The following is a 13908-nucleotide window of genomic DNA, read 5'->3' on the forward strand; positions in this document are numbered from 1 at the left end:
TCTGTGAGTGATCCAGTGAAATACCCACGAGGCTTCTACTCGTTTTGGAAGGTGAAGTGGAGTCTTGGCCTGGCAACAGCTCTGGGTAAAGAAACATTTTCACAAATTTCCCTTTCCACTCCCTTTCACAATCTGACTCCCTTTTATTTCTTGGAACCTCTTCTGGAGCATTTCCATTGTAAATTTTGTATATGATGGCCTGGCTTTGGAATTCCCAACTATTGTTGGTCATTTATCATGTCTTCCTGGAAACTCGAATTTAATATTATGTTAAATAAGGCTTATTTTTTCTAATTAGGTAAGAAAAGTTCAATTATCCATGGTGAAACCGCTGGTTAGATTCACATAGCCTCATCGTCTATTGATATCTACCAATTTGAAGCAACAACATTAAGATTTGTTGCCTCTTTTCCTTTCTCCGCCATCGTGGTGTGTTCTTGCCTCCACTTCTCGCCATGTCTTCTCACAAGACTTTCAGGATTAAGCAATTCCTGGCCAAGAAACAAAAGCAAAATCGTCCCATTCCCCAGTGGATTCAGATGAAAACTGGAAATAAAATAAGGTACAACTCCAAAAGGAGACATTGGAGAAGAACCAAGCTGGGTCTATAAGGAATTGCACATGAGATGGCACATATATTTGTACTGTCTGAAGGTCACGATCACATTACCATATCAAACTGAAAATGTCACCACTCTCTGGAGAGTTTGACGTATTTTCCTCTCTGAATCTATTACGAATGCATTGGTTGGCTGGGTTCAGTAATAAATATGTGAGGCCTTTCATTTCAAAAAAAAAAAAAAAAAAAAGATTTGTTGACCATCTGTAGTATATGCTTTAGAGATATTTTCTCATCTAACCCCCCTTTTATAATTTTCCCTCTTTTATAGGTGAAAACTGAGTCTCAGAGAAAATAATTGACCTTCTTAAGGTAATCTAGAAAATATAGATCAAAGCTAAGGTGAAAACCCAGGTCATTATGATATCTAAGTCCCTCATCTTTCTACTACACTATGATCTTTGAACTTTTTCATCCAAAAATCCCGAATGGCAGAGGAGAGTCAGCACGTATCCCTAGGGAAGTCTGGGTGACCCAAAAAGGCCCTACTACAAGTGCAAAATTTCTCTGAAATCTCATGCTTGACCATAAAAATGCATAAATTTGTATTCTATTCTATGTGTTTATTATCATATAAACTATGTTTAAAATTATCACTTAAACTATCTATGTTCTCCTTGTCTAAATATTCAAGTAAATTTAATCATCTAGGAAAATACACTATGTTTATCCTGTACTTTCTTGAGCATACTACTCTAGTTTGAGAAACGCCAGCATATTCCTCAGTTTGAGAAAGAAGGTACTGGAATATGCTGGTAAGGCAAGGATTTCAAGGACAGCCTCAACTCATTTTAACCACTGGAATGAGGGAAATGGAAAGACGTAGTATGCGAGAATTGTTAAGGAGAATTTGGGAATAAAGTGAAAATCACTGCAGTAATTTCTTAAAGATTGGCATGATACTATAACTAATACTATTGTGATTATTGATACCATAATAAAAATTGTTTACGATCATGTGTTGTTGGATGAACAATGCACTAATATGGTATAATACTGGAGAAGTAACACGGGGACATTCAGCTGTTTCTAACCTGGAGGCCATGGAGCACAGAAATTTTATCCCTATTTCTGCTGAGGAAGGGGAAGGTCTGTAGCTTTCCTTAGACTCTCAAAGGAATCCAAGATCCACAAAGGTTGAGAAACACTGCCACAGAGAAAAGAGCAGAGATTTTGGGATCACATGGCCTTGTTTTCCAGTGCTGGCTCTAGGCTTACTAAACTACATGATACACTTTCTCTCTAAGTCTCAGGTTCCCCATTTGTAAAATGAGGACCATAATACCCAAATCACAGGGCTGTTGTGAGGATTAAATGAAGTTCTTTATGTTAAATGTTTAATATAGAGTAGGCACTCAAGAAATGTTAATCTCCTTCCTCCTACCACAATATATAAAAGATGATAAGGGCCTTTGACTACAAATGGATGAATAACTTATAGTGGAATATATACCCTGGCTAGATATGACTACTTAGAAAATGTTCTACTTTAATCTTAGAACCCCAACCAAAAACTCAGGCTGATGTTAAATTTCCACAAAATATTTAAATCAAATGTATTAAGTTGGTGCCTAAAAAATCCTTTTCAAACCTAGAAATATACACATGCAAACATTCTGTTTGTAAAGATGGAATTATTTAAGCACTATCACATCCTGGAATGTTTGGTTTCAATTCTAAGCATATATTACTGTAAGACCCAGGATGAAAAACCTCTTGAATTTAGCTAGAGATTTGATCCTCTTAAATGACATATGAAGCAGCTTTTATAAAGATAGGGAGCCTCAGCTAGTCTTATAGATTTATGAGGAAGCCTCGAAGGGGTTAAAGTAGAAAGCTTATACAAACTTTGCTTCTCAGCCTCTCTTATCTCCTCCCTCTCCACATCGCTGAGACAGAGCAGAGCTGAATCACTACCTTTCCCGCATACTCTAAACTGTTGCCTGCGAAAGAGGAACTGGGGACTTAGACTAATTCAGGCTGCTTTCATTCAAATGTTCCAGAGGGCACACACACATCCAAACAGACTTCTCTTTGCTTTTCAGAGCTTATAAGGAGCAGGCATCTGAAGCTGCACTCTGAAGCTGTAAGTGGTAACTGGCATTTTAAGTAACATTTTAAGTAATAGAAGGTGTTTTTCTGTTTTTCTGCAAAGGGATTACTCTTTAGGAAGATGAAAGAGAAACCATACTTTGCATGAACATAGTCCTGCTTCTTTGGCAAAACAAGGCTTTCATTCTATTTTCCAGCTGTTCCAGGGATGTTCCTGAACAAGTTACCTGTTGGTGAAAGCTTCAAAAGGGATACTTAAGTGACCAATCCTATTCATACTGTGGGCCAGGAGAGGTAAGAGATATTTGGAAATATGATGTTATTCCCGGTGAAGTGAGAGGCATTATTTTATTTATCGGCAGGTGTGACAAATAGGCACCATCTGCTGCAGAGATACAGCAACTCCTATTTGAGCAAGCTTATTACTTAATGGCTCCAGCCACTGAAGAAGCATTTGCTGCTGGAATCGTTTTTTCATAGGGTGATGTGGAACTAGATACACTTATCTCTCTTAGTTTTTCTCCCCAGTTAGGAAGATAAATATAAATAGAATGTATTAACTCTTAAAAGCTGATAGCAGTTGATAGTTTTGAATTTCTTTTCTGAATTGTTCCACTGAACATTTTCCTTAACTACTTGGTGAGATTTCAGTTCTGGAATTATATAGGCAGGTGTCATGCAGAAAAATGTAAAATTACCAGTGGGGTGTTCCCAGAACCTTATCATGTTAAAGAAAATAAAAGTAACTACTAGGGGCACCCTGAGAACCAAATAGAGATCAGGGTACTCTTATTTTATATCTCCAGCACCTAAAAATGTGTCTGGAACTTGATTGGCACTCAATAAACGTTTACCAAAGAAATGTTAATCTGATTTTGGAGACCTGTGCAGAACTTGGTTGCTCTTGTTACAAATAAGTTTCACTCAAGGAATCTCTCTCAGGCTTGATTGATGCAAACAGCTATTCCCTTATCATTCTGGGGAGCAAAATTCATGATCTAGGAGTGTATGTGATTTTGCTCCTGTGAGGTTATATATACTATGCTGATGTCAAAATTAGTGAGAACTTGACATTTCAATGTTTATACTAAAAACAGAAGACTTTTTTATTACTAAGATTTTATTTACCAAATGAATGACAAAATATGCAATCAGAAAACCAAAGGTGCATTTATGTCACTTTTGAGTATTTTGATTTACATTAGAATTGAAGTAAACCAGAGGTACAAGTTAATATTGGACATTGGCCAGTTATTAAATTAAACACTTTCTCTTTTCCCTTTCCCCCAAACTTCTCGTCCTCTTTTTTTCCTCCATTCTTTCTCAATATTACCTCCTTCCCTTCCTTCTCCCCCCTCATAATCACTCATTTCCTGCCCCATCTTGTCTCCATCCCACATCCCTCATGGTCTTTACTCATTTCTCACATTTCTTTCTTTTCCTCCTCTCTCCCTTCCCTCTTCTTCTATCTTCCTTTCTTTCTTTCCCGAATTCCTTACCCCCTTTTCCATTCCTCACCCTCCTCCTTGTCCCTCAACAGCTTTCAATCACTTTTATAAAGGCTAGAAACTGATTTTTATTGTATGAGCTTTCCAGAAAGAACTGCAGGATACTAAAATAATTCTTTCCACAAAAAATCGTATCCTTCAGAATTAATAGAATTTGAATTCCTTTTGAAATTGCATGGTTGTTTTTCTTTCCAAATGGTGCAGAGCTTTTAACAGAGCAATCATATTATCTGTGCAACTCATTAATTAGTTAGCAAAGAGAGCCATGACAATCCTGTTTGAAAAGATTTTATGAGAAGTAGTCACAGATATAGGACCAGAGTAACAAAAAAGAGGATTTCCCAATATCTAACATTGCATTTATTCATTTCAAAGTCCTTAATGGATTTAAGGAATTAAATTGATAAACCTCCCTGAATTGACCAGACTGTTTGGTCTCCTGAACACTATAGAGGCTTTAAGAAATATGTGATTAGTTAGTTTTCCAAACTTTCAAAGGAAATGTTTAAAGAAATTGACAACTGTAGCTGAGATCATTGTTCTCTAAGCTTCTCCAAGCTTCATAGAATTCTAATAAATATTGAATAAGTTTTCGGACCTAAGGAAGATTCAGGGTCAGTTGCATAGGAGGCAGAAAATGAACTATCAATTGTTATTGAAAATTATCTGTAGACACAATTGAACTTTCTAAAACTTAAATTTAAAATTTAACCCATCCCATATAGTTTTCCTTTAAAATCTTGTAAGTGAAATAGCACTTCATCAACAGAGTTTCTAACAAGGTGATAATTTCTTAAATCTAGGTTATAATCTGGAATTATTCTCCAATAAGAAATTGAACAGTGGAGGAAAGGAATAAAAAGAAAAGAGAAATTTATGTTCTTCTCCAAGCTATATTAGCAATCAGATCAGAGATAAGACCATGCTTCTCTTTGAACTCTAAATATTAGGTACATTTCTTCATCATACCCATGCATTTATTCAATAATTCTTGAGCAGTTACTGCAAGCAAAGCTGTATAAGGGATAGACTGCTGAAAATGATCCTCAAGAATTTTGTAAACTAGAATTTAGAAGAAAACATATCAAATAGATATCTGCAATATTTGTCAAATTTAATTCCTCTAGGAGAAATACAAAGCATTGTGGAAATTAGGGTTGGGGTGGAAAGTCAAGATCAGCTTCATGAACTGAATCTTAAAGAATTGTATTATTTCCTCACCCAGAGATGTGTGAAGATAGAAGGAACTGGTCAAACAAAAATATGGAAGCAGGGAAGTAGGTAAGAGTGAACATTACAGTTTTATTGGAAAGCGGGTAATGTAAGGAATTAAGGTGAGCCAGGGCCAGAGCATTGACAGCCTTAAATGTCAAGCTAAGGAGAATGGAGTAAAATCCAAAGGCAACATGCGGACTGCCAACATTTTATTTCTTTTTCCTTTTTCATTCCACTAGACTAGTTATAAATAAATCATATAGTAATAAAATATAGAATAAAATAGCAAGTTGAAGATTACACACAGTTTGGTTTTTTTTTATAAAGTTCAAAACAAATAATACTAACATTGTTTAGGCATAGGGGTGTGTGTGTGTGTGTGTAAATAAAAGGAAGGTAATGAGTCACAAATTTCAGAATATTGGTTATTGGTTATTTCTGGAGAAGGATAGGTAAGAGGATGAGATGGGAAGAGCATAGGTAGATGTCATGTAAATTATTAGCTATTCTCAATCTTAAAGTTGGTAGATGTTTGCCCACAGATGTCCGTCCATGGGTGTTCAATATATTATTAAATAAGTGAATAAAAAAGTGCTCAAATTTACCAATGATGACAATGTGCCATAAACCAAGGAGTATGACTTACCTGATTCTGTGTACTTGGGGTTCAAAGGGAGTATAAAGATACTATGATAGTATAGAGTTTCTCCCACTTGGCTTGCACTAGCAGTGAGTGTTTGTTTTTCCTTACCCTTCTTTTCTGGAAGGCAGGTAAAAAAGTAACTTAGGAGATACATGGATGAAAAATCCATTAAGCTCTTATCTCTAGGTTACTACCATTCTTAAGAAAAGGAGCTGCTGGGAGAAGTGGTGAGGAGGAAGGCCAATCAGACTGACAACCTATATGTGAAGCACTTTGAATATGTAGTGAAGCAGTTGAGCTGTGTGGGCTGTCTGGGACTGTTAGAGTCCTGATTTGAAGTGCTCTGTTCTATTTGTAGACTGATGTTTTTCAGCCCTGGCTGCATATCAAAATCACCTGCGGAGCTTTTAAGCAATACAGATGTTCATGCCCCATACAGAGCTACTGAATCAGAAACCCTAAAGAAAAGACCCAGTTATATATATTTTCAAAAAGCATACTAAGTAATACTAAAGTACAGCAAGGACTGAAAAACATTCCCTGAAGAATGTGCTTAGAAACAAGTAGGTAACTTGTTTCAAACACTGATTCCAGGATACTGTCCCCAGAGATTCTAATCTAAGAAACAAGGGAAAGGCTCTGGGAAAGGGTCCATGTTTTTATTCATAATAAACACCCTGTAGGTGATTCTGGGGAAGGGACTTCCCTTGACCACTCTGAGAAACATTACCCCAAAGGTTCCAAAACACTAGGGCTTCAGGGTGATTACTCCATGTATTTGCTTCCTAAAACTGCCATTAAAAAATTATATAAGCTAGGTGGCTTAAAATAACAGAAATTTATTCTTTCAGGCCTGGACTATAGAAGTCTGGAATCATGGTATCAGTAGGGCCATGCACTCTCTGAAATCTGTAGGGTAGACTCCTTCCTTGCCACTTCGAGCCTCTGTTATTTGCTGGCAATCTTCAGCATTCCTTGGCTGGTAGATAAATCACTCTAATCTCTGCCTCTATCTTCTCCTTGTATGCCTCTGTCTTCTCCTCTTCTTGTGAGGACACCAGTCATTAGATTAGGGCCAACCTAATATATTGACTTGATTACATCTGCGAGGTCTTATTTCCAAATAAGGTTACATTCACAGTTGCTGGGGGTTAGGACTTCACCATTTTTGGGGGGATGACACTATTCAACCCATAACATTGTTTTAAATGCTTTTAAAAGTAGAGCCTCCAAACAACCAGTAAGATAGATTAGCTGTATTCTTTAGCTGGGCTATCTAGAGAGAAAAAACAATAATTAACTCTCAAAGCTCAGTATGCAAAGAAACACTTGAAAAGCTTGTGTTTAGTATGCATATTCCTGGGCCTTGATCCCAGCTAATCAAAAATCAAAATAGCTGTACTTGCAAGGATAGAAAAATGTTTCCTAGACCACTGCTCCAAATACAGTGGAAAGATATTCTCTCTCTCTCTCTCTCTGCTCTTGTTTCTTATGAACCAAGTGTGGGCAATAGGAACAGTAAGTAGGTAGACTAAGAAAAATATGGATTGGCCGGGCGCGGTGGCTCAAGCCTGTAATCCCAGCACTTTGGGAGGCCGAGACGGGCGGATCACGAGGTCAGGAGATCGAGACCATCCTGGCTAATACGGTGAAACCCCGTCTCTACTAAAAAATACAAAAAACTAGCCGGGCGAGATGGCGGGCGCCTGTAGTCCCAGCTACTCGGGAGGCTGAGGCAGGAGAATGGCGTGAACCCGGGAGGCGGAGGTTGCAGTGAGCTGAGATCCGGCCACTGCACTCCAGCCTGGGCGACAGAGCGAGACTCCGTCTCAAAAAAAAAAAAAAAAAAAAAAAAAAAAGAAAGAAAAATATGGATTATGGAAAGTATAGTAACGTGGGCTAGGGAATACAAACTTTAAGCTGAAGTGTTCTCAGGCTGGGGGCAACATTCAAGATGATAGGAAAAATAATGTGACTGTTGGAGCTAGTTCTACCAACTCTCCTTGGGTATGTTAACAACAGACAGAACTAGGCTACACCGTTAGCAATCTACTATGGCACATAGAAGTGTGACAGGTGATGGTTGTTTATATTGTTTATTTTAGCTACCCACATTCAAAATTCATGTTTAGAATGGTAAGTTAAATCATTTTGGAAGACTTCAGCAGTAAATAGTTGACCCTATTTACACAGTGGAATGTTTTTGCCAATAAAAAGAAAGTTCTAGCTTTACCAATGATAAAGCATGCAATGCATTTATTTGCTCAGAATAGGCATACTCTCTCGATTCCTTCTGGTGTACAACTATTGGGGGGAAATGTCTATTTCCACCCTACCGATCTAAATGAGAGAGATAGACCAAAAACAAAATTAGGGGAAGCCTGCATTCCTGAACATTCCCCTGATTCATTAAAGTAACAATTGTCACTGGGATCTGGAGATTGAAAAACAATTCCTTAAAATTAGGATTCCTTTGTTTCAGTGCTAGGCTTTCCTGGTTCAACTAGATCAATGGTTCTTAGTCCTGGCTGCACTTTGAAGTTACTTGGAAAAGACTTTATTGCTTTTCTTCTATCTCTCTTATTTAGATATGTGGGGTAAAAATAGACATTTTTCCCCAATGTTTGTAGACCCAGAAGGAATTGAGAGGGTGTGCCTATTCCGAGCAAATAAATGCATCCTTCATCATTGGTAAAGATAGAACCTTCTTTTTGTTGGCAAAAGCATTCCACCATGTAAATAGGGTCAACTATTTACTGCCGAAGTCTTCCAAAATGATTTAACTTGGCATTCTAAACATGAACTTTGAATATGGGTGGCTATTTTCTTTTTAAATAGTAGTGCTTGGGTCCCATCCCAGACCAATAAAGTCTGAATCTCTAGAGTGGTGCCCAGGCCCCTACTGTGGAGATTATGATTCAGGAAGTCTAGATTTGGGCCCAGGATCTGTATATTAATAAGTACCCCCAAGTAAATCTTATGATCAGTTGGTTTAGAAAACATTGTTCTAATCTAGGTTAGTTATTAGCTGCCGTTTAGTGATCTGATTTTTTTCTTTAACCTTTTAAAAGCTATCTTCTACACAGAAGAAAAAGCATTCTAAAATTAGTTTGCATATAGTAAACCATTTTGCAATTTATCAATTTATTTTTATTTCAAAATACATTGCCGTTTGTTTTTCTTAGAGATAACAGAATCTTTATTTTTGTTTTTAATTTTCAGGAAAATCAATATCTGTTGGAGAATCTGAAGAGCCAAATCTCCTGAGCCTGGGCCTACTGCTGTCAGCGTCTCTGAGACCTCTCTCACCTGAGAATTACCAGGTCTCACAACACTTTCTGTCCAGCCTACAGTGAGGGATGTCAACAAAGCTACAGAAAACTCACATTTTCTAGACTTACAAGCTGGGCAGCTGGGCAGGAACCTTATAATCTCCATCCTTAGGGAAGGTTCAGAAATATAGACAAACGGGATGAAAACTCAGATATGCTGAGCCTGATATATACAAAAGCCTTCAGATAGTTTCCTCAAGGAAGAGCCCAATTAGGTCCACATAATTAGTCCACACATCTAGATTAGGTATAGGCAAAACGAGCCCTTTCTCCATCTACCAAAACAGAGCAAAAGACTGACATAATACTGTAAAAGATTCTTGTTCTAATAACAGTATTATAAAGCAGTTTCACCCATATTTATTTTAATCAGTATAAAAGTAGGAGTGTGGAAAATAAAACATTACTTATATTTTTGAAAATTGATTAAGAAGCTCTGATAAAACCTATTGGAGGGGTGATTGCTGTGCTGAAGGATAGAGAGGGTATCTTAATTGTCAAATCATAGCATCACCATTTTCTGCTTGTGTGCTATTACCTTAGCTCTGAGAGTGATTCGTTTTTATCGGATTGTTAGAACACGTCCAATAGATTTAGAGACAGTCTAAGTGACTGTGTAATGCCTCAAGGGCAATAGAAATCAAAGAGAAACACATACCAACTCAAGTCTTGAGTGATGATGGAGGCGCATTTTAAATACCATGGAAATCTCACTGGGCGTGCCCATTTTCCCACTCTGGCAACAGAGGTTGATACCTCTTCAGACAAATATTCCAACCTGTACATGTATGTGGGCTTATTCCTGAGCCTCCTGGCCATTCTCCTCATCCTGCTCTTCACAATGCTCCTTCGGCTCAAACATGTCATCTCGCCCATCAACTCGGACAGCACAGAAAGTGTTCCTCAGTTCACAGATGTAGAGATGCAGAGTCGAATCCCCACTCCTTAAAGCCAGGATGAAGGTGAGCTTTAGTGGATCTGGGTAAACCCTTATATATGGATGTCCAGGAGAGCTTGCTTTCTTGCATGAAGCTTCCCATGTAGGGAATCCACAAGTTGTTCATTTAACAACAAGCTGTTCATGTTTTCTTTGTGTTATTCTTCATCTTTACTCTGCTTGTGGGCTATCTAAAACGTTTAAGACTCACTCTGAAAGGAATATAGGAAATGACAGCTGGTTGGGAGGGCTGGTTTCCATAGTAACCAAACAGTGCATGGGCCTTGCACAAACCTCAGACCACAGAAATTCATACGCAGTGGTTGTAAGAAACACAGGGTCCCTGGAAGCTCCAAAAACAAAGATTTGCTTTTGAAAGGGTTGATCCTTCAAAGAGGATATCCCAAGAAAAGGACAAGTTCTAATTTAGTGTTTTGATCCTAAAGAATCACCTCTACACGAAGTTAAATTATGTCAGAAGTTAATGGAAGGGACCACGAGCCCTTTCCCTAAACAGCAGTGATTTGATCATCTTAGGCAATTCCGTTTGTTTCAAATGAAAGAAGAGATTTAAAGAAACTGTTTCAGTTTAAAGACTAAGTTTTCAGAAAGAAGTTTCTAGTAAACAACCTCATCTAGAGAGAGAAAAATGTGCATATTATAACCATGTTAATTCTATTCATGCAGCTTCTTTGTCTTTTTCTTTCTCCCTATCACACTCTAGGATAGAGTTGCACACAAATATGAGCTTTGTTTAAAAGGTGCCTTTGCAAACAAGACTCGACTGTACTTTAGAGCAGAAATGAAATGATTTTGGTATTCTGTTGTTGAATGTGGCTTTGGACAAAACATTCAAGCCTTCTGAGTCCCAGGGTTTTTGTGCTGAAAAATGATTAGAGAGCTATTTAGTCATCACTATACTCTTTAGATCTGAGTATTAAAAAAAAAAAAAGAGAGAGAGACAAAGGAGGAAAGGACTAAACAACATCCTCCAACAAATCCTTATTGAGATCAATGTCCTCAAATGTCTCATTTGTATTTCCCAGAAAATGTTCCTCCCTTCCTGATCCCTGCCAAAAGATGAAGTGTTTCACTTATTATCTATAAGAGAATTATATTTTGAAAAATTCTGTTCTCATAAGTAGCCCTAGTATGCCAGTAGTGTGGAGAGAATTTAATTTTTAAAATTAACTTTTCAAAGGGAAACCAAAGGAGATGAGTACCATTTACAAATTAGAATTTAAAAAACTGGTCATATTCTTCCCACCAAAGGACGAGTACACCTGTGTTAAATTCTACTTGCTAAAACAAAAAATAAGTTATCACTTGCACCTGAAGGGGGGGGTCATCAAATTTCACAGAGTACTCTCTCAGGAACTGTAATGATGGTAAGAGAGAAATCAAATAGATGTTAGATTAATGCCACCTCCACCAGAAATGTAGTTCTTTGTAGTCTGTAACCAATTTAGATTGGCCCTTTTTCTCTGATCTAAATCTAAGTTGGTAGTGAAATTCCCAAGTGCTTTCCACTTTTATACACAGTCATTTGTCAATGCTCCTCTCTCCAAGGGGCTGCAAGTGTGAAATCCCCACATGCAGAGCTAAATTTAGCAGTAAGGCTGACTCTGCCACACCTGTTACCCAACTGTGCCCTGTCAGAGATGGGAGCTGCATTCTGTACCATTCGAAACAAATTAGCAGATAGGCTAAGACTTGGATAGGGCATATATTTTTCCAAACTCAAAGTGACTCACATTATTACACCTTGATGGTCTAAGTTGTGTGTTTATTCAACACTCAAATTCAGTGGACCCTTTAAAATTTGAGCTTTGACAGCCAAACATGGACTTCATCAAGACTGCCAATACCGCCCCGCCCCCAGAACTTCGTAAGAACACACATCTTCCCTCATTCCAGGCTCTCCCTTTTGTGCCCACAGTATTTGAATGCACTTTACAGTTGAGAAGTCAGTGGCTGAATAAATGAAGGAACTGATTATACTCTCAACAGCAGTGAATAGCAAGATACGAAATACCTTGTTGCTGAATCTAATACAGATACAGACTGAAAATCTATTCTCTGCCCATCTGACCTCCCCAACCCAAATTTCAGGAGAATAAAACTGCTTTTTAAGCACTGACCATTGGATGAAGCTTTCTAATTTATGATTAGGTTACTCACATGGAAAACCACCACCCTCTTTCATCACAACTACCCCATGGGGATCCAGATCGTCACTGAGCATTAACCAAAGCACACAGCACAGATTACACCAAAATAGCAGCATAACACCCCCCACCCAATTTCCAGTGACAATACAAATGGAAATGCTTTCAAGCAGATGTGTCATTATAATGACTCACATGGTATTTAATCTTTAGGAAAATAAACTGAATGTTTTTATTGTAGCAAACTTACTGTAAAGAAAAGAATTTTTTCATTATATTTATTCCCCAATGTATTAACATATATTACTGCTCAGAAAGGCAGCTAGAGTAACCAGAGGGCACAATTTGAGTTTATTCTTCTGTTCAAAATGCTGACTTGGATTGCCTTCCCCCACCCCCACTCCCTCCAAAATTGCACATTAGCCAGTATATAAACAAGTAGGTTATTTATATATGTGTGTACTCTGTTTTAAGATGAAAAGAACAATTCTTCACTTTTTATTAGCTGAACCATATGAAATTGCCATTTTATAGGCCAAAAAATGCTCAAATATCACCAATTTCATAAAATTCAACCTAATACAAAGACTCACCACATTAATTCTGTAAATAGTAAATTCTCCTAATATGTTTTAAAAGAATCCAATTTTTTAAAAGATATTTTGCATATATTTCAGAATCATGGGTTGTATAAAACAAAGTATATTGTAAAAGGCTTATGTATTATTTATTATATATTAAGCAGGAAATATTAAGGTTAATCAAGTAAAGATGAATTCATCCAGCCTAACCTTTCCATCCATGCCAAATCTGAAGCTTTAGACTCATAACTGACTTTGACTGCTGCAGATCCCACCATACTTACTAAGTAGGTATAAGGGATCCATTTTAATACATTTCAATGGTTATATTTAGTAATACATTTTATTCACTTGTACTTGTACAAAAGAACTTTTTTTTAACAAAATGAAGAATTGTGTGGAATAAAAAATTCGGTTTCTTTTGTTTGAAATCATTAATGTTTGAAATAGATTCATATTGTATAAAAATGGAAATATATTTGCATTAATATTTAGCATGTCATTTTTGATCCCTGGACAATAAATGGTAACTGGTTTGATGATAACACATATCTATTGTCTGAAGAATGTAAAGAGAATGACATTAGCCTCTTCATCCCACTATAAATTATAACGACTGCACATTTGTGGGACTTTTATAATTTTGAGGTCTCATTATTTTTTTTTATTCTCTCTTTGATTCTCTCTCCACTTGTAAAGTGATTGGTGCATTTGTTTGTTCGGTAGTAAGTTGTGAAAAAAATTGAATAACTTCCAGCTGTCAATAAGAGTGACCTGAGGGAAGATTGAGATAAGTTATCTAAAGTGCCAATAGCCTTCCACATTCCTCTGCTGATAGGATTTTTTTTTTTTT

General features: G+C 37.1%; 1 protein-coding gene and 1 pseudogene across 2 annotated transcripts; both read left to right on the forward strand.

The window, feature by feature from the left end:
- The first annotated feature begins 410 nt into the window (after positions 1 to 410).
- LOC115898787 lies at positions 411 to 698 on the forward strand (annotated as a pseudogene).
- Positions 699 to 2515: 1817 nt separating this feature from the next.
- Positions 2516 to 13667, forward strand: SERTM2 (serine rich and transmembrane domain containing 2). 2 transcript variants are annotated; one of them, XM_030934784.1, is made up of 4 exons: positions 2557 to 2705; positions 2869 to 2965; positions 5405 to 5460; positions 9260 to 10355. In XM_030934784.1, the coding sequence occupies exon 4, from the start codon at positions 10046 to 10048 to the stop codon at positions 10316 to 10318; it is 273 nt and encodes a 90-aa protein (XP_030790644.1). In that variant the 5' UTR covers positions 2557 to 2705; positions 2869 to 2965; positions 5405 to 5460; positions 9260 to 10045; the 3' UTR covers positions 10319 to 10355. The 2 variants fall into 2 exon arrangements, with proteins under 2 accessions (XP_030790643.1, XP_030790644.1); XM_030934783.1 differs by lacking the exon at positions 5405 to 5460 and having other exon boundaries at positions 2516 to 2705; positions 9260 to 13667.
- Positions 13668 to 13908: the final 241 nt, after the last annotated feature.

This window comes from Rhinopithecus roxellana, chromosome 7 (genome assembly GCF_007565055.1).
Source record: "Rhinopithecus roxellana isolate Shanxi Qingling chromosome 7, ASM756505v1, whole genome shotgun sequence".
In the NCBI taxonomy this organism is placed as follows: Eukaryota; Metazoa; Chordata; class Mammalia; order Primates; family Cercopithecidae; genus Rhinopithecus; species Rhinopithecus roxellana.

Bases quoted from the DNA above. Each gene is read 5' to 3' on its own strand.
- SERTM2 (XM_030934783.1), top strand. From the start codon at position 10,046: ATGATGGAGGCGCATTTTAAATACCATGGAAATCTCACTGGGCGTGCC.